Raw genomic sequence first — 22,229 nt, forward strand, 5'->3', positions numbered from 1 at the left:
TTTTAACGCAAAAGAAGACATCCTCAATAAAAAAAAATATTGTCTACATGCACACACACTAGATTTTATCTGCTCTTTTCTGCCAAAATGTGCATTTGAATATCTCATAAATATCACATCGGATACTAAATGCTTTATACATTCATATGTATACATTCACTGCAAATTACAGCTTTACATGTATATTTACATTCTCTTAGTGTGTTACCCTCTTTTACCTTATGGTAATTCCTACATGCATTAAGAGACAAAAATCTACCCTAGCCAAAGGACAACCTAGCTGTTGGCGTTGGAATATAGACATTCTTCTATTTTCAGACAGTTATTCATGTATTCTTTTGCTTTTAAAATGTCAACTTCAAATCAAGTTACTATAATAGATAATTTTTACATCGTTCATTGCATTGGTATGTTCTTTATTCATGAACATTTTAAAATCAGTTACCCGGAAACCTAGGTTTGTTTTGTTTTTGTCTTTTTTGTTCTGTTTTTGTTTTCGATTTTTTAAGAAGGGGGGGGGGTGCTTTTTTTCTACCTGTTATTTTTTTTAATGTATATTCAAACTAAGTAAATTGATTTTATCAGTAATTTCATGCTAACGAGAGGAATTGACTTTTGCTGCTTGTTTTGTATTTATGTTAAGTATACATGCAACTTTTATGCCTGCAATATTTTTACACCCAATTAAGCATGTCTGTCAACATTTATGTTTTTACTTTGATCATCTTACACAATGTCTTAAATCGAAACAGTTATTACGTGTATCGCAATTAGATGACTATTAGTTTATCAATATTTTAAATTGTAAACAAGAATGTACTTTAAATGAATAGTTTTAGGTTAACTGGAAAGTTTCTAATAAATATAATGACACAGCATATTTTAAAAAAGTTTCAAACTAATGTGTTTTATATCGTACCCTTAAAAATAGGTTTTAATTGTGTTTTGTTTTGTTAGAACTATGGAAATATTGAATAGTTCCATAGTATATAAATCTTAACTTCACATGGACAGACAAGAGACAACAGACAACATGAAACTCTTTTTATTAATTTGTTTTCTTGCCTTTTCTGAAAAACTCGCAATGTGTTATTCATCCACAGCAGGAAACACATTTCGCTATGTGCAATCGGGCAACACAACATCAAATTCGTGCATTCTCGATGAGTTTCCGATAAACAATCAGAAAGTTTCCGCTCGGTTACAATGTGGTATGCCTTGTAGTGCTCCTTCACATAGGAAGCATATCAAAAACGTGCCGTCTTCTGCGTGGGTTTTCCGCTCTTATACCATCTCACACGACATCAGAAGCCGTCAGATATGAGAAGGTACATATGCTCGAATTTACGTTCTTATTTATTATTTAATTGATTTTCAGATTTGAATTCATAGTTTTTTTGTTTTATTTTAGTTCACAGGAATCAGTATTGGTAAGATCTTTCAAAAACTGTTTTACTTTTAGTTAATTATATTCAAATTTGTCAATCTTAAAAATGCTTGTTGTTTAGAAAATAAGTTTATTGTGATGTATGGTATTGCCTAATCAAATCATGTTTCTTTTTTCAATTTGATTGTGAATTGCCGTTCCACACACTCCCTTAGAAATAAAAATTAAAAGGTTTAGTGTAGTTTGATTTTTGTTTTGAAATAAACCCAGATTAAATCATCCATTAGAAATTGTATTATATCTTTGTAAAATTTGTTCAAATATATGAATGAATAAAAAATATAATTAAAATTTGAAAAAAAAAACATTTGTTTCAAACAAAAACCAACGTTTGAAATAGTGTTATAGCCTTGTGTAATTAATTACAGGATGTTCAAGTAATTTTCCTGGGATTTTATTTTTAAAAATGTCAACAAGGAAGGAAGAGTTCTATAATTCAATATTACAGAATATATCGAAAAAAAAACCAAGTAGGTTTAAACTGGAGACCTTAGAGTTAAAAAAAAAACAAAGCTCTGTCAACTGAGCTTAACAGATAAAAATGTAGTTACATGTAGCGCTAGTAGGAGCGTGGCAGTGTATATGCATGCTATCAATTTCTTCGAATTCCCCCCTTTTTTTAAGATGTTAATCTCTTAAAAAGTTTTCACACATTTCAAATTTCTTTAGGTGGGTATTTTGCTGGGTTCAAAAGTAACGAGTTATATTTACAGTAGAAACGTCCACAAGTAGGCACGAACTCAAGACCATTCGGTTTAAAAGACTAAAGCTCTGTCGACCTAGCTTAATTAAAGGTGAACCCACTAGACAGGCTGCAACTCAAGCGATTCAAACGTGGACGTAGTAAACCTGTTATAAACACTATCACATTTAAGATAACATAAATAAATTTACGGTAAAGGCTGGAAAGTTAAAGCAACTCCAAGTTTGATGATCATAGTAACTATAGTCATTATAAAAATTGTATTTTGTAGACAAAAACAATGATATCTATAATAACAATTGAAAATGTTCACTTATGAATTATATTTATGCATCGGAGTCGAGTCCTTCTTTGAAATTGCCTTGCCATGGCATAACGTGACAGTTAGAAATAGATCACGATTTCACCTAAACAAATAATCAAAAAGTGTAAAATTCCCACGGGGTTCATTACAACGTATGATACCATCATTTGACCAGTATTTAGTTTATGTTTACTAGCATTGCTACTATATTTCTATTCGCATAAAAAAGTCATTATCTACCGAAAACTCCCTCAACTTTTCAATTTCATGAAAAATACTGTGTAATTTGTATTTAAATGGTTTCTAACAGGACTCTTCAATTATTCTAGATCATATCCTTCTTATGTTTGCAAAATTCATATTTTAGAATATGTGGGGTTGTGTTATACTTTTCTCTTTTTATACACACTGGCCGAGGAAAAGCCGGCCGAACCATATAAATTCCCTTCTGCTTAATTTACTGAAACAAAATATTCATTCTCGTATTATTCTGAATATGTCCTAAATAACATTCACTCATCTTAATCTTTGATATCCTTGTTAACACTTCTCTCGGCATTGATCTTATTTACATGTATAAAACATGTTAGTGACGTCAGCAATGAATATTCTTTAGTTAATATAAAATACTTATATCATGTGGCGTATTGTTGAATAGGGGAACTTTTACTCAAATCATCGCTGAAGGTTGGCTTATAAAAACCGATTACGTTTCCAATTTTCCTCGAATAAGGTTACTGCTTGGGTTTTTAAAAATATTAAGTTTGTATTATTTTTTCTTTGTAGGTACAGATTTTTATTGCTCTGTAAAATTAACGAATGGACAACACATATCTACCTTATGTAATCAGGGGAACCATCAATGGATGGTAAGTTGTTCTCTCTCTCTCTCTCTCTCTCTCTCTCTCTGTGTGTCTACGTCGCTCTCTGTCTCTTTCTGTCTCTCTGTCTCTCTCGTATTGCTATTTTCTAGATTATTAATATGGTAATATGAGACATGTTGCTTTTACTTGTGTCTTATCGTCTAACGTTATGTAGAACTTATTGGATAAATGAGTGATTTTTCAAAGATATTTGTACATTTATAATCTATTTATGGTTTATAAATGCTTCTGATTACTAACGTGTATTTCACTAAAGGTCGCTACATAGTGAGGTTTTTTTTTTTTTAACAAATACACACAACAAAAAAACATTTACTGAATAATGGTATAATTTAATTTTGGTTGTAACTCGTAATTTGATTGGCTGATACAGATGGAGGGACATGTATTATATTGTATAACATGCCTTGGTATAGGGACACATCCCCTTGACAACATTTATCCGGAACTACATTTTTTACGTGTAAACTGCATGCATGTGTATACAAAAGTGAATAAAAAAAAATTTCTTTTCGTTTGCATAAAATACATTTAAAATAAAATGGTAATAATTCATTTTTTTTTTCAATTAAAAAAAACCTGCTCCAATCTTTCCATATTAAAAAAAAATAAAAATGTCTCACAAATGGAACTTAAACAATTTCAAGACATAACAAAATAATTTTTTACGAGAAGAAGCACAAAGCAGAGGTATGTAAAGGATAAACAAATGCACAATTATGTAATAATAAAAATAAAACATATTAAAGACCTCTGTTGAAAAATAAATATCAATAAATTTTTTACCATTGTAAAAATTAACGCCTAATTTACCAAAACTCCAAATTTTAACCCAGAATGGGAATTGCACCTAAAAGCGCTTTACTTTTAAGCTATCTATGTTTATGATGGTATTTTGGTGTGGTTTTAAAATGCTGACTGATGCCTCTTTTCGTATACAAGCGAACAGATTTCCATCTGATTAAGATATTTAAGACTGTGAAAGAATTATGTCGGGGCATAAAACATAAACTGTAAAAATGAATCCTCTGTTAGAAGTTACAATCCTATAATCGACAGCTCAGAGAAAACACATGAACAACACTCTTAGTGGACTTACTGTTAAACAACAAAATGAAGCAATCCATTTTCAGCATGCTCTGTTATTTCACACACCGCTCCCGATCCCGTCTCGATCTCCGAACATGAACTTGCCTCATGTACTTCATCTACGGCCCCAAGAGACCTGTCCCTGTAAATTTCACATTTTATCTCATATGAGTTTATGTCTAATCCAGCTTTTAACAACTGTACCTTTGAAGTAAACTATTAAGTCGCAAACCAGCGTCTTGACACCAAATTCAAATATAACCGCTAGTCCTCGCTTCGTTCTAACCAGGGTCACCTGTTACTAAGGATGTACTAATGCGTGGGTAGTTTAAAATGTAATTAACGGTTAAAACAAAACCATAAAAATGATACGGAGAGTTAGTATTGTTTATGTATTAAATTATATGAATTGAATTTAATGTTGACGTATGCTATACGATATAACATAACTTGGGGCAGTTAACGTTTTTTTATAAACCGTTTCGCGGGTTATAAAGCGTAATCTGTCCAAAGTTATGGTTTAATGTACAGCATACGTCAAAATTAAATTCATTTCTTAAATATTACTAGAAATAATGACAACCTATCAAAATAATATGTACATGTAATGCTGATTTCATATTTTTATACTTTTCTTTTTTCTTAATTAATTTTGAAAATATCCAGTGCATTCCGTGATGATATTTTATAGATAATGGTGTCTCTATAAAGGGTTTTTTTTATATGGTAATTAACAATCTCACAGAAATTAAAATCCATCTTAAGAAATATGTACATTTTTTAAATAATATATTTCTATATTTTCCCACATAATTACTTGATTGTATGATCAGGAACTGTTATGAAGATACATTTTTTGAAGGGACAGATTCTTGTTGCTTAATGCAAATAATGAATTGGCTAATCATATCTACCATAGGTAATCGGAGGAAACATCGATGAATAATTCTCTCTCTCTCTCTAAGTTAGTGTATGTAACTCTTTTACATGTAAAACACCTACATGTACTACAAAAAATGATTTATATTTTGTTTCCTTTGATTTTTTTATCATTATAAAAAGCTCATTCAGAGACGGTTTGATGGATCAGAGAATTTTACCAGAGACTGGACAGATTACGAAGATGGATTTGGATCTACAGAGTCAGAGTTCTGGTTAGGTAGGATGCTTGTCAGAAAGACAAATATTTGATTTGGTAAAACTTGAAAGAAGGGACGATAATTTTTTTTTTTTTTTTTGTAAAATAATAATATATTGTTACAACGTATTGATATTGTGATTTACTATATTTTAATTTTTAATTCCCCAATTAAACGAGACTTACCTTGGTTAAGGTGAAGTTTGATTGGAATTTTATTAGTCACATTAACACTGGAGGGATCAGATGAGATGCGTACTTCGAGCCCGGTTCGTCAGTCTTGAAAGGAAGGGATTGTGCATTTTCTAATATATTCAATTCTGCACAAATCTATACTAATTGAATTCCATTTATCATATTTTAAAACATCCCTTCCTCAAGGGTGGGTACTATTGTATTATAGTCAATGTGGCGGGCATCTGATCCCTCCAGTGTTAATGTGACTAATAAAATTCCAATCAAACTTCACCTTAACCAAGGTAAGTCTCGTTTAATTGGGGAATTTTATTACGTCACAACACTTCCGGAATCATATGAGACTTTAAAGCAAAAAATGCACAAGCCCGCTTATGAACAAACAAAAATTTATTATTTTTCACAAAAATAATCAGCACAATACATATCAAGTCAATACTGCAGAATGAAACTGCGATTCTACAATTTTCTTATCGTAAAACTTTCCAAATGTTCCAACACTACTCCACCCTGCAACCTTCAAAATATCATCAATAGGTACAGAAGCATATTTTGCTTTTGACACAGCAGCACTTCTAATACTATGACTTGAAAACTTATTTATATCTATACCTGCTTTACTCATTAAAGTTTTAAGCCATCTTGAAAAAGTGTCTCTGCAAACTCTGTTATGAGGTTTCACATAACTAACAAACAGATATTTACAATCTTTTCTAATAATACTTGTCCTCTTCAGATATTCTTTTATTACAGTAATCACAAATAATCTTCTATCTGGTGGATAAGCTTTCAATTCTAAATACTTTGTATGACACCCAGGTCTATCCTGCTTCAAAATACCTTCATACTGTAACTTATATACATTGCTACTTTTCTCAATTCCATTTATACTCAATAAATGTAAGGATTGACACCTAGCAGCAGTAGTTAATGCAATCAACATACATAATTTTAAAGACAAATCTTTTAACGACAAATATTTACAAGGTGATAATTTTCTCAATACATTCAATACACAAGAAACATCCCATATCTTAGAATAACGTGGTTTACTGGGCCTTAAATTAAACACGCCCTTTAAAAATCTTATCACCAATGGATGCTTTCCTATTAAAAAACCATCACAAGAAATTCCTAGCGCACTCAAAGAAGATCTTGCAGTGTTAAGTGCACTGTATCCTAACCCCAAGTCATACAGTTCAGTCATAAACTCAAGGACTTGGTCTACAGGAACTTGAATTGCACTAATTTTCCTTTTATTTGTGAACGAAATCCATTTTCGAATATAGCTTGAGTATTGTTGTTTTGTACCTGGTCTCCAGGAAGCCATGATGATGTCTGAAGCTTTTCGCGAAATCTTTCGCATTTCCAGATTTTCCCTGATAAGCGACACGCTATTAGAGTTAGTTTCTTGTGTAGTGGATGTTTCTCCCTCGAATGCGGTAGGGATAGAATTCCCCGCGGAAGAATCAACGGAATCCTTATCAACAAGTCCATTAGCACCGGATACCAGCACTGAGTTGGCCACAGAGGAACCACCATCAAACACTCTGCCTGGTCCGTCCTCAACTTTTGTAATGTTCTGCTTATTAGACTCAAAGGAGGAAAAGCATAATAATAACCTGTCCATTTAAAAGAAAAAGCATTTATAAATTTTGCATCTGGATCAGGTTTCCATGAGCAATATAGATCTATCTGTTTATTCAGTCTAGATGCAAATAAATCCAATTCTGGGATTCCAAATACATTAGAAAATCTCTCAAAAATTCCAACTTCAATTTTCCATTCCACTGAATCATTAAATTCTCTAGAAAATTTATCTGCTACATTGTTCTTACCAGGAACATGATCAGCAGAAATCCAAATATTTCTATTCATACACCAAAACCAAATCTTTCTTGACAAAATATTCATTTTTTCTGACTTTATACCACCCATGTTATTTATATATGCTTTAGCACATGTATTGTCTGTCATTATCTTCACGTGTATATCAGAACAATCAATACAAAATGATTTTAATGCTAAAAATATTGCAAGAAGTTCTAAATAATTGATATGATTCTCTATTTCATCAAGACTCCATCTTCCTCCTGCACTACATTGATCACAAACAGCTCCCCACCCTTTGGTGGAAGCATCTGTTGTTATCACTATATCTGAATTTCCATGATCTATGATTCTCTTCTGAGAGTGAACATTTTCTATCCACCAAAACAATTCACTTTTAGATTTTTCTGAGATACTTAACATAGCATCAAAATTTCCATTATTTTCTTTAAATGCCTTAATCTTGTCCATTTCTAAACTTCTATAAAATAATGGACCATATTCTACAGCAGAAAAACTTGCCACAATTAAGCCAATTACTCTAGCCAACAATCTAATTGTACATTTTCCTTTTTTCCATACTTTTGAACTTTCTTCCAAAATTGTGTCTGCCCTACTTTGAGTTAAGGTTACAATCATTTTTCCAGAATCAATTACATTCCCCAGGAATGTAATACAATTAGATGGCGTACATACAGATTTCTCTTCATTTATCACCAATCCTAATCTTTCTATCAAACATCTTGAATCTGATATATTTTTTACACATTCTTCAAATGTGTCACTTATCAGAAGAGAATCATCAATGTAACCAACACTTAAATGACCCATAACCCTTAGGGTAGAATATACTGGTTTCATTAATTTTGTAAACAGTCGGGGAGCACAGGCAATACCCATTGGCAAGCAGGAAAATTCAAAAAAATTTCCAAGCCAAATAAATCTTAGATATTTTCTTTGGCTTTCTGCAATTGGTACAGAATAATATGCATGCTTAAGATCTAATGATGCCATAAAGCAATCTTTTGTCACTAATTTTATAGCACTTTCAAAAGAATCCATCTTAAAATGATGGTAAGGAATGTACTTATTTAATTCTTTGAAATTTAGAATTACTCTCAACTCTCCATTCTTTTTAGGTATAGTAAAAATTGGAGATAAAAATTGATCTTTTACAAATTCACATTCCTTAATGATGCCCAGTTCACAAAATTCATTGATTTGCTGGTTAATTTTTTCTATTTCAGACTTTGCAAACACAGAATGAGGCACCACGCTCTGAGATGGTAAACCCAAGTCTACATCAAATTCAATATGGCAATTATTAACAATATCTAAAATGATCTTATCCTCTGTAATTTTTTGCCATTCAAAGGAAATTTTTTTTTAATCTTCCTGCACAAAAAACATCACTGTTTAATTTTGTACTTACCTCAGCCTCTATTTGTTGGAGCCGCGCTCCCCCTTTGAGTTTTTTGTACTGTCTTTGGCACTCGAGTTGTTTGACCAACGACCCCAACTGCTGTTAGTTCTTTGGGTTCTTGCTCTCATAGGGACGTCCTCGAGCTCTGAAAGATGATCCCGCTCGGAAATTTCCTCTGTGAAACTTTCCATGTACTTTATTACTTATTCTGTTCACATCTTGAATCTCTTTTACTGATTTTGCCACATCATCACCGTATAAAAATTCTGAGAAAGGCGAGGAAGGTGAACTTAAATGGTAATACTCTCTACCTAAATCAGGTCTATGAAGTTCTTTTCTTTTAACATTTATCAATTTGTTTTTATGCCCCAATAAGGCTAAACTATCTGTAGCTAAAGTTATCAGGCTTTGCAAACCTTCAACAATGTCAGTATCCATTTCATTGAGTTTACTTGCTAACTTTGTCAAGTTCACTGATGCTTTAATTACAGCTGATTGAATAACCTGAAATTTTGCATCACAATTACGTGTATCTGGATTTAGAATGCTCCACATAGCCTGGTTAACTCTAGTTTTTATCAATGATTTGCAATTTTCAGGCCTTTTTATACTCTTCAAAAGTTCATTAAAATAATCATCGTTCAATCCTTCCCTGAAGAGTTCATTTATTAAAGCTGCCAATTCCTCATCAACATTTTCATCACAATCTTCTGTGACTTTATATTTAACCCCGAGTTGTCTAAATCTAGAGGTTTCACCATCCTCTCTACGTTTTTTACTCGGGGGTTCACACGAATCCCTCTCAACTTCAACATCAGAAGACTGGTTTAATATAGGAGGCAGTAACAACTCCTCTTCTTCTAACTCAGTCATGTCACCATAATACAGTTCATTCACACGACTGTTCATCTTTTCAATTTTTCTGTCTTGACTATCTTGGTTTTCTTTCATTGACTTTAATAATGTCATTACCTCCACAATTCCAGGAGTCGAGGAACTCGTGCTTGCCACGTTACTTTCACCAGTAACTGCTCGGTCCTCGCTGTTATGAACATTATTTACGGCAGCATTAGCTATACCGCCTTCTTCTTCACTACCCACGGTAGTAGTTTTCTTCTCTGTTTTTCTTGAGGCACGTTTGGAAGTTTCACACTTCATTTTTTCCTTCTCCAAATGTCCGAACGGTGTTCAACACCCGCCATTTTCTAACTCACGTTAGCCTCAAACCAAAACTATAAAAAATACGCTACCTCGTAACGTATTAAATATGAAAAAGAAATAATAACCACTACGTGATTATAAACACTTAAATGATAACCACCACGTAGTTATCTATTAAAACGTGTTATGTCTGACGAGCGAGAGTGGACCACATCCACACTCGAAGACAAATGAAAGTACACTGACGAATCGGGCTCGAAGTACGCATCTCATCTGATTCCGGAAGTGTTGTGACGTAATAAAATTAATCAAAGTCGAGTATTTCATCTAGGAATATTAATTTATCAACGTATACAAGCGTAATTAAAAATATTCCTAATTTACAATTGGCATATTAATGCTTTTCTCAGGGTATATAATGTGTCCAAATTTAGGTAACCGGAATATCCATGAATTAACAAATGATAGCTACACATATCTCAGAATCGAAATGATGGACCATGATTGTGTTTGGAAGTATGCAGAGTATTCGACCTTTTATGTTGAATCTGAAAACTGGACGTATAGACTGCATGTCAATGGTTATTCAGGGAATGCAGGTATTTTGTTTAGATAATAGTGAATGAAAATTTGTGACAATGAAAATTGTTATCCAATCTATACACATTGTCGACATCGTTATGTTGATCATTACTTAGTCGACACTGTGTCTACATCGTGCGATTTCTTTCTTAATTACATAGTTGATATCGTCATTATTACAATGTTGGTCGACATCGAGTCGACATAGTTTCTACGTATGCATCGTATCTTTTATATCTTGTTTATGTCATCGAAACTGTAGAAAGCGCAATGTTGACCAACATCGAGTCGACATTGTGTTTACGTTGAGTGCCTTATTTCTTGCTTGTTTTATTTGTTTTACTAATGTTTTGTTATTTCGTTAAGTTATTAAACTAGTTTAAGATAGTTAATAGTTGAGTTCATTCTCAAAAATATCACTTCATTTTTAGCTCACCTGAGCTGAGAGCTAAAGTGAGCTATTCTGATCTCATTCTGTCCGTCGTCCGTCTGTCCGTCCGTCTGTCCGTCTGTAAACTTTTTACATTTTGAACTTCTTCTCTAAAACCGCTCGGCCAATTTCAACTAAATTTAGCACAAAGCATTCTTATGGTAAGGCAAATATAAATTGCAGAAATGAAAGACCGATCTTTATTCAAAGCGGAGAAAACCTCGAAACTGTAGAAAAATGGGGGTGCATTTTTAAAAATCTTCTTCTAAAGAGCTACTAAGTCATAATTCAACGCAATTTAAGATAAATAATCCTTATGGAGAGGAAAATACAAATTGCAAAAATTAAGGGCCAATCTTTTTCTGAATATGAGTTATTACGAAAAATTTTATTGGAAGGAGTGGGATTCGATCAGTTAATGACTTCGGGTTCGGTATTCCATATCTCAAAATCCTCCTTGAAGCGGCCATTTTGAACGTTTGAGAAATGGGTTAATCTGACAAAGATGAATTTGGTTGTTGTGGAACAGTTTGCGTGCGAAAGGAATATTTGAAACATGCAAGATACATTAATGCCGTTTTTGTGAAGTAAATTGAGATTAAATATTCCAGTGCGTTGACATTTTTACCTTTGACGGTGGTTTTAATTTGTTTTGATTTTCGTTTCGTTTTCATGAATTACGGTTTGTAACTTAGGGGAACTATCGCCTGTATTTTGTAATTTTTACGTATCAATCGAATATAGACATCGGTAAATAAGACAGCTGACTGTTACTTGCGGGAAATAAGATACATTAACAGGTACGGTACTTTAACACCTAAAATACAAATTCTAATGGTAATACGGTATGGTCTTTGCGTAATAGTTGATTACTGCAATGTGTTTTAGGCTAGTTGTCAGTATTTTCTGTAGTCTATTCAGTCTAAACGGAGATTAATTTTGCTGATGGAAATACTAAGTGCGTGTACATGTAGCAGAAACATAAATAACTGTTAGCTCACCTGAGGTGAAATATACAGAGAAATGTCTTTCAAAACATTCTTCTCAAATATCAATTGGCCAGAAAAGCTGTAACTTGTGTGGAAGCATCATGAAGTAGTGTAGATTCAAGCTTGCCCAAACCATGATCCCCGGGGGGTACGGTGGGGCCCCAATGGGATATAAAAATTTTAGATACAAATGTATAGAGAAAAATCATAAAAATCTTCTTCTCAAAAAACAGTGAGCCAGAAAAGCTGAAACTTGTGTGGAAGTATCTTCAGGTAGTGTAGATTCAATTTTTTTCAAATCATGATCCCGTGGGGGTAAGGTGGGGCCACAATGGGGGGTCGAAATTTTTACTTGGGAATACATAGAGAAAATCTTCACAACAAAAATCAGCAGAAAATCTGTAACTTGTTTGGAACTATCCTCAGGTAGTGTAGATTCAAATTTGTTCAAACCATGATCCTGGGGTACGGTGCGGCCACTGTGGGTGGGTCGAATTTTACATAGGAACACATAGCGAAAAAAGCTGTAACTTGTGTGGAAGCATCCTCAGGTAGTGTTGATTCATTCTAGTTTGTTCAAACTAGGGTCACTGGGTGGGGCCACCATGGGGGGGTCAAATTATGTTGGTGCGTGTAATTCGGTACGATCTCTACGTAATGGTTGATTAATGCAACATGTTCTATTAAGATGCTCAGCAATTTCAATCTAAACGGAGATTATTCTCGCTGCTAGAAATATATAACTAAAGTATATATATTATGAAAAATAAATTGAGTTTTTTCTTTGTTTTATTGCAGTTTTCTCTTGTTTTAATTGTTTACAAATTCCTATAATTTTACTAACCTGAGAGTCAAGGTTCGAGTTATAAGCATGATATAGAGATTTGCGCACAATGCTACTATATGTTTGTACACAAAGCTGAGTTCATGCTTTAGTTTGTTTATATTTTAAATGCAGCTATGCTGAATAGGAAATACCAAGTTTAAAAATCCTAAGTTAAATGTAATAAACTTATGTGAACAAAAACATGACTCAAATCAAGCTATGTATCTTGCTTATAATTCTACGATTGACGCTGCAATTTCGGTTGATCAATAGAAATGTCTTGCTAAAAGGATGATATGCTGTAACTACTTTCTGGTGTCCCTTCCTTAACGATGAATTGTATAGAATCTACACAATTTTTTGATAGTTTTTCGAACGCAAGTAAATGAAAATGACGCCTTTTAAACAGTGTCCATGGTCCTGACACATTATTCTTATGAGGATAAATGCATTATCGGTGTTCTTAAAAATTAAAAATTTGAGTTTTAGCTCTTTAACATATGTGACAACATTTTTCAGTTAAGTTTATTCTTCAATCAAGTGAGTAAGGATATGAAACGTCATACAAAACAAATTCATGCCTGGTAAATGACAATTGTCTATAATGGAGAAGGCGAATTAAATTTTTCAATGTTTTTAATTTGAGGAATTGAGCGCATTCATTCTGGTGCATTGAGGTTCACTTTTCTTTTTTCACATATAGGATTTTTTAAAATACAATAACTAGTAAGTAATGGAGGGAGAAAATGTACCTCTGTGCTCTCATGTATTGTAATCGTTTTATAAAGTGATGGGGGCGGGGTGGGGGGCTAAAATAAAGGGAACTGGAAGTTAACCGTGAACACCAACTGAAAATTTAGTTATTTATATTGCATATTATCTTATTTTCGGTAAAAATGGTATTCCATACAGGTAAATATGTCAAAAATTATGTATATGCAAAAATAAGTGAAAATTTGGACATTCATTTTTGGTTAATCTACTGAGGGGCCACATGGCACAATATCCTTTGAAACGCCAATATAGAGCCAGTGTTGCTCAGGTGAGCGATGTGGCCCATTGGGCCTCTTGTTATATCTTCTTATGTGTTTTTGATTTGGATATTATACTTTAAACAAATGAGCACAAGATGCCTTATCAAGGACATAACCCTTTCAGACTTACTTGACTTGGAGTTGACAATGTGGACTAAGGCCATGTTGTCGGTTTTTATCAATTATTTTTTGGCAGCTGATTGTTCTGACCATAACCATATAGGTACAAGGATAGGTATGGTCTCTGCGCAACTCTGGGTCCCATATATATCAGGCCAAACTAAACAGGCCAATATTTGTACATGCATGAATATTGATATAAACATGGGTACATTGTGCAAGAGCCCCTGAAGTAATAATCGTAACATTTCAAAGTGGAAAGAGGCTGAGTGGTCGTTGGTGCTTGTGATGACATATATAACAGCCAGAGTTCAGCATCGATTAAGCCCCAGAGAGTGGACGTAAACTTGGACATTTTTAATATGCATTGTCTGTTATTCTCAATTCAGTTTGAAGAAGGTCTGCGATTGGCCTCCAAACGTATAGTTTGCATGTGCTTTAGAATGCCCTGGGCGTCATTTGCACAGGTTGAATGACCATCTTTAAGTTCACCTTAAAGATAGCGTAAAGGTGCTTAAAGGTAGCTTAAAACGATCTTTAAGCCACCTATAAGCTATATGTGTTGCTTAAAGATGGCTTTAAGAAAGCGTAAAACTGGCTTAAAGGCAGCTTAAAGAATATCTTTAAGCCACCTTTAAGCCACCTTTTAGGACAACTTATAGGTCCTTAATGTCCAAACTTCTTTAAGCCACCTTTAAGCTACCTTTAAGCTACCTTTAAGCCACCTTTAAGCCATAAAACAATCTTTTAATTCAATATTGTGCTTAATTTACCAACAAAATATATTAACTGTATGATAATGATAGAAAAGATTTTAAAAACGGTTTTTGTTCTAGAAAATAAAATGAAAAAAAAATAATCAAAATGCCCAAGACGAGAATTGAGCCCGGGACCCTTCGCTTATCAGCATCACCTCACTTCCTCTGCGCCAGGGCAACTTACGTATTTTACGTGGTTTTTATATCCTATATGTCCATGGATATTGAATCAATATATTCAATATGTATGTTTTGAATTCCATTCAAATTGTAACAATCAAATATATCTAATTTATAAATTACATGCTTGCATATATTTAGAATGAAATACAGAACTTGCGCTTCAGTGAAAAAAAATTATATTATACCTAAATGGAAACCGTTAGGCTACTAGTAGGCCTACCTAGTACATAAATTTAAACCGAGTAGCTTATAGATAAACGTTCATCTAATTCATAGCAAAATCAAATGCAAGGAAGAAGATGAAATCATTTCTTTTATTAAATGCATTGAAACTATTAGGGTATTAGTTCTACGCAATTTTCCCGGTTTTCATGATCATCTCGCCGTTCCAGTATGTTTAAATATTTAATTGTATACATGATTTTTGGGATTTGATTTTAATCAACTCTCCTATGCAGTTACTCAGACAAACCGAAAGTGAAACAGTGTTTGGACCTCAGCACAAATCATCGCTGCTGACAAGACTTAGTTCTTGAAAATAATTGATAAATTCGATGTAATGTATGCTAAAGCATTGTTTTTCAAGGAAACTTATTTATAAATACCTTGAAAAAAGTCAGATTTTAAATGGTACGAACAATTTAGATATTTTTTGTAGTCGTATGTATATATTCCTACGCCAGAGTTTAATATAGTCTCGTTCAACTCTACGCTCGGCTGTCTCCGTAAATCTGCGACGAACAGAGAGCCTCTCTTGCTTGTCGGAGATTTACGGTGTCAGCCGAGCGTTTGGTTGAACGAGACTAAAGTTCAATATTGCTTGGATCCATACAATTTTCGAGAAATATTTTTAATACTGATACATAGTTTGATTGAATTAATCTTATCTTTAAATATTATTTAACATTATTCATATGGGGGTTTCTCACATTCTTATAGAAAAAGTCCAAAAATTCATTTTACATGTATAAAAATGTGCGTAATTCAAATACAAATTAGAAACTACATGTACTTGTCATGCAAAATAACATATCATTGATTTTAAAATAAATAAACATCGACAAAATCAACTCCCGTCAGTTCTTCAGTACTTTGATTAGACTATCAATTCTATAACAAACAATATTACCAATTACGGGTGACGTATTTACTGCATGTGGCAATTGCAAATGATGTATATTGTCGTTTAATGGAGCGACAATTAAAACCGCCTGGAACACCCCCCTCCTCCTTGAAAATTATATCATCACTCGGATCCCCCCTCCCATCCCTATAAAAGAGCTTTTGCATTTGATATATGTCTTAAAGATGCTTAAATGTGGCTTAAAGATGGCTTAAAGGTGACTTAAAAGTGAGTTTGTTTTGTCTGGGCTTCGGTTGAAGAACCAACTGATCTTGAACTATAGCAATCTTTTGTTGATCCCCTGAATCAATATCAGATTGCACGACTTTAATAAAGTCGATGTACTGTTTTCCCATATTTTGGCCTTAGTTGTTTCCGAAACACAAAGGCCAAGATTACCGGATCAACACTCCTTGCCACCAATCTGAAGGAAAACTGAATTTGGTTGATATGAATGAAAAACTTGCCCTAATCGTTTCGATTGAATGGATTTTGGACCCGGGCGTTCCCCCACCAACAGCTGCTAACTGAACCTGAATAATCTGTATCATCGAAGCCTAAATTATACCAACCAGACCTACAATTTTGAAATTAAAATGACTCTAAACGATGAATGAAAGAGTAACCCACAATTAGACTAGATAAACCATTGTTACAAATGTAATTTAGGTAGATGATATGGGTGGCCTATACCTTCTACGCATTGCAATTCCTCCTGCCATCCAAGATATTATCACATTTGTAGTTTGGATCTGGTGGAGATCAGAAAGGATACGATAAAACAAAGTTCATGGAAAAATTTACATCCAGCAGCAAAATCAGAGAAAATAAGAATGAGAGAATTTACATGTGCCAGGTTCTGATTAGACAATAATTTATCACAAAAGATGATTGAATGCTGGACATGTTAATTGATCCAAGATGTTTAACAATCTTGAAACCTACCCCCCCCCCCCCCAGTGACCCTGCTGTGCCCAAATGCAAATTACCATCTGTAACATGACAAAGTATTCTAACCTTGGTTGGTAATGAGCACCCCCTTACATGCATACAAAAATTATTTTACAAGCTTGACTTACAAAGAGATATTAATAAAACACACACAAGTATATTATTACAAAATTTGTTGCCAAAAATGATTTTAATTATTTACAATAAAATTAGTTTTTCTGTACGTCATAATTATCATTGGCCCCACAATCTGCGTCCTTCCGATAGTCCTCTGAGAATGTAACGTAACGTTAATTGTAAACATTAATAAAACCGCTTGTTTCCATTACATAGACGCTGTTTTTAAAACTAATAATGTTAACTTCAATATTATCAATATTAAGTATCAAATAGCTTTAAACCTCGTATATGGTAAATGAAAATCTTCTGTAATATACAAATTGTATACCCTAAAAACTAAAATAGGAATTAGGTAATAAAGCAATTATTTAATGCCTGAACAGTCAATAGACCCGATTGTTTCCCTTGGTGCAGGGAAGAGCTCATGCAGTATGATATATTGCCCTCGGCCGTTGGCCTCGGGCAATAGAACACACTTAGCTGTTCCCTGCACCTCGGGAAAAAAATCGAGTCTATTGAAAAAATATTCTGGTCTATTGACTGCACAAGCATTATATAATTGTATACTGTTAGACATCGGGAAGATTTATCATCCATTGAAAAAAAAAAACTTCAAATCTTAAATAGATGTCAGTGCTACATGAATAACTTAATTTTGAGACCACCCAATACATTGCATGTTTGGGATATATATAACGACACTGACCTAACCTTGATGCGAAACAATTGCAAGATGGTCAGATTTAGTCAAACTGATCCTTTCACACGGTATTATATTTTGATCACTATTGTGAAAACGTCGTGAATGTGTTGCTGATATTACTAAGTAAACTTTTTCCTTAAACAAAATGTATATTTAAAGAAGTACTCTAGATTCCTAATCATAGAAAGCTTAGCAAAAACGTGCCGTCTTCTGCGTGGATTTACCGCTCTTATACCATCTCACACGACATCAGAAGCCGTCAGATATGAGAAGGTACATGTGCTAGAATTTACGTTCTTATTTTTTTTTTATTGTGGTGGTTATTCATATCGTTCTTAAGATTTGAATTCATATTTTGTTTTATTTTTTTTTTATTTCCCCGGAATCAGTATTGGTAAGATCTGTCAAAAACGATTTTACTTTCTTTTATTTATATATAAATCTTTCAATCTGTAACATTAACGAACGGGCAACACATATCTACCTTATGTTATAAGGGGAACCATCAATGGATGGTAAGTTGTTTCAATCTCTCTCTCTTTCTCTCTCTCTCTCTCTCTCTCTCTCTCTCATTGTTATTTTCTCGATTATTAATTATGAAATAAAGAACGAGTTTTCGTGAATGTTGGAGAATAACCTCCGAGGTCAAGAAATGTTGTTTTGAAATATCAAAGCCGAGGCGTAAGCCTCGGCTTTGATATTTCAAACAACATTTCGAGACCAAGGAGGTTATCCTGCAATATTCACGATAACAAGAACTTTATTTATTTCTATTCTACTTACAGCCCAGTATTCTACAGATCGTTTCTCCTATAGAGAGACCATCTAGGTCATTTTCACACCTGTTCCGTGTATACCCAACAGTTTTGTTAGTAATGTTTACATGTGTATCGATCAAAGGAATCACATGCAGACGACAGAACTTTTCTTTTTTTCAATACTCTTCACTTATTCATATAATATCTTTAAATCATATTCCTTAACATGACAACGTAATTTGACCTTGGTTATTAATGAGCAACTCCTTACATGCATACAAACATTATTTTACAAGCTTGACTTACAAAGAGATATTAATAAAACACATACAAGTATATTATTACAAAATGTGTTGCCAAAAATGATTTTATTTACAATAAAATTTTGTAGTTTTTCTGTACGTCATAATTAACACTGACCTCACGATCTGCGTCCTTCCAATAGTTCCCTGAGAATGTAACGTAACGTTTTATGTAAACATTAACAAAACTGCTTGTTTCCTTTACATAGACGCTGTTTTTCAAAACTAATGATGTTTACTTCAATATTATCAATATTAAGTATCAAATAATAATCAGCTTTAAACCTCGTATAGGGTAAATGACTATTTATAATCTAATGATATTGAGACTCTCCCTTCTACGTGTAAACTGATAAGTCTTAATGATATCTTTCAATGCACGTAACAGCTTTAACGCATTTGAAAAATCAAAACAATATTAGTTAATTGCATAATGGCACGAAAATCTTCTGTAATATACAAATTGTATACCCTAAAGACTAAAATAGGAAATAGGTAATAAATCAATTATTTAATGCCTGAACAGTCAATAGACCCGTTTTTTCACTCGGTGCAGGAAACAGCTCATGCAATATGATCTATCCGGTGGCCTCGGGCAAAAGAACTCCCTTAACTGTTCCCTGCACCTCGGGAAATAAATCGGATTAAGGAAATCGTGTGACTGGTTTGTCCGAATTTTTTATTATAATGAGCGGCAATTTAGATACGTTTACCCTTTACTTCACAGGGTTAAACAATCTTGAATTATATTTTCACTATGACTTTGAAATAGTGAAAATTCGATTCGCGTAAATTTTATATACTGTTCTAGGTTCTGAATCGCGGAAAAAACATGACGCGGAAAAACCTGATATACGGTATATAACGACATTGACCTAACCTTGATGCGAAAGCAATTGCAAGATGGTCAGATTAAGTCAAACTGATCCTTTCACACGGTATTATATTTTGATTAATTGTGTAAAAATTTCGTGAATGTGTTGCTGATATTACTAAGTAAAATGTTTCCTTAAACAAAATGTATAATTAAAGAAGTACTCTAAATTCCCAATTAAACGCTAGGGATTAATTTCCTCGTAATATCGCGCAATGCACATCTTGCGGATTTTAAAATCTCGCTTTCTTTTTTCTGCCTGATGTTAACTAAATGAAACTATGACAAAAATTGACGAATTTTTTTTCGTATTCTCGCAATTTGATGCACAACGGATGATTTGCGGAACTAAGTGCTCGCGTAATATAAGGAATTTACAGTATTGCGTATAATAACTGTGGTCATCGTAGTTTTTATTGATTGCAACGTAGTCGAATAATTACAGTTTAGTTAAAGTATTACATGTATAGTAATTCGCAGACGATAATAAAAGAAAGATTTTTTACATGTACATATGTAAATTTGTATTTTTCCAGAAGACAGTATGTGGTTCCATGACGGAATGTTCTTCACTACGTACGACAATGACAACGATAATAGAGACTATAATTGTGGATCAAGATATCACGGAGGGTGGTGGTATAACCTTTGCCACAAGGCAAATCTGAATGGAGAGTATGGAAACACAAAATATTCCGAAGGGATCAATTGGTATTCCTGGAAAGGCTTCTATTACTCAATGAAAGAAGTCAGAATGATGGTTCGAAAACCATAGAGATGAAAACTATAAAGACTTCATGAACAAAGCTGCAAGGGCCTTTCGTCCCTTTTTTTAAACATGCGCATCGATTAGTGTATTCAAAGGTTTAATGTTTAAAATTGTGTAAAAGTTTGTTTATTTTTTTTTAATCCCGTCCCATTAAAATAATCAGAATCAAATTCAATTTAAATTGTCAGACCCATTCTCTTTATATAGGATATCATTACTCTATTTAAAAAAAATACATTTTCATTTACTTTCTTTTAGTTTATTAGACTTGCAACAATAAAAATATCGATAATTTTTGTCACAAAGCACATCTTAACATAAGCATTTTTTTCTGACGGATTCAATTAAAATTACTTGAAACGTTGGTATTACTCAACGTATGATGTCATAATGATGGTCCGAAAGCAGCTCTTGATTTGAGAGCAAAGGAAAATTCATTAGTAAATCAAGGATTTGTCTTTTCCTATTCCTCTAAAGCTTAAAAGTGTGCGTAGTTTTTGTTTAAGCTAAACTCTGCTTGTGTTCATTTAATGAAATGTTTAACGTTTTATTCAATAAAGTTTGCCTTTCATTCATGATTATGAGTTTTCTTTTAATAGGTTGTATAGTAAAATGTCAATGGTATTGTTATGATCGCACTTTTCTCCATAAGGCTTTCTCAATAAACATGTAATTTTTTCAAACATTCTAATTGTTTAATATAAATTTTCGACATATTATTCAGCATTCAAGTTGACAACCTTCAAAATATTTATAAACTTTTTGAGTTGACTAAAGGGCACAATTGCACTTTTTAAATCGCCTTTTGATAACACACATTATGTCTATTTGTTTTGCTTCACATAACATGTAATTGTGGGAATAGGGACTATTTGGCGTGTTTTAATATACGCTAACCCATGTCAGTCTTCAGCTATGCAATGATTATTCTGGGGATTTTTTAAACTAGATTTTAAATTCCTTAGTAACCTTTTAATGATCCAAACCTTCATTTCATGCATTCTGCACTTTCCCACTAGCAAATTGCTAATCGGCGGAGACATTTATTCTCTAATCTAAAAATATAGTCCTTGTTTTGACACTTAAAACAATTAACATAACTTTAAAAGAATTGTATTTTATTTATAAAATGCAAAGCAGCTGGAAATAAACCTTTTGTACCAAAAAGCATATCTTTTAAAGTCAAAACATAGGTTTTAACTGACTGAAGGTGTTTCCCTGTTACAGAGATAATCATTAAAGAAGTTATCAATTTTATAGTTTTTCGTGGTTCTATAGATACAATTAACGAACCAACGTTTCTTTTTGGGCGTGCATACCGAGTATGTATAAACATTAGAGGCAATACACATCGTTTTGACTGGAACTAACACGTGAAATTGACATGGTTTTTGAACTTTCATGGTTTGAAGTTGTACTTTCATGATCAGTGCGAGACAAATAGGTATTTCTGATCTGATAATTTACTGATGACGTTCGTGGTATATTGGAGAATAATGTATCTCTTTGATCTCGGCAATAACTGTAGTAGAA

At 33.1% G+C, this 22,229-nt stretch overlaps 1 protein-coding gene and 1 pseudogene across 1 annotated transcript; one reads left to right on the plus strand and one right to left on the minus strand.

The window, feature by feature from the left end:
* Positions 1-1,033: 1,033 nt before the first annotated feature.
* Positions 1,034-21,140, plus strand: LOC128163689 (fibrinogen-like protein 1; annotated as a pseudogene).
* On the minus strand, positions 9,116-10,171 carry LOC128163688 (uncharacterized). The gene has a single exon (XM_052827322.1). The coding sequence runs from the start codon at positions 10,169-10,171 to the stop codon at positions 9,116-9,118; it is 1,056 nt and encodes a 351-aa protein (XP_052683282.1).
* Positions 21,141-22,229: the final 1,089 nt, after the last annotated feature.

The sequence above is a fragment of the Crassostrea angulata genome, chromosome 9, assembly GCF_025612915.1.
Source record: "Crassostrea angulata isolate pt1a10 chromosome 9, ASM2561291v2, whole genome shotgun sequence".
Lineage (NCBI taxonomy): Eukaryota > Metazoa > Mollusca > Bivalvia > Ostreida > Ostreidae > Magallana > Magallana angulata.

Bases quoted from the DNA above. Each gene is read 5' to 3' on its own strand.
- LOC128163688 (XM_052827322.1), bottom strand. From the start codon at position 10,171: ATGAAGTGTGAAACTTCCAAACGTGCCTCAAGAAAAACAGAGAAGAAA.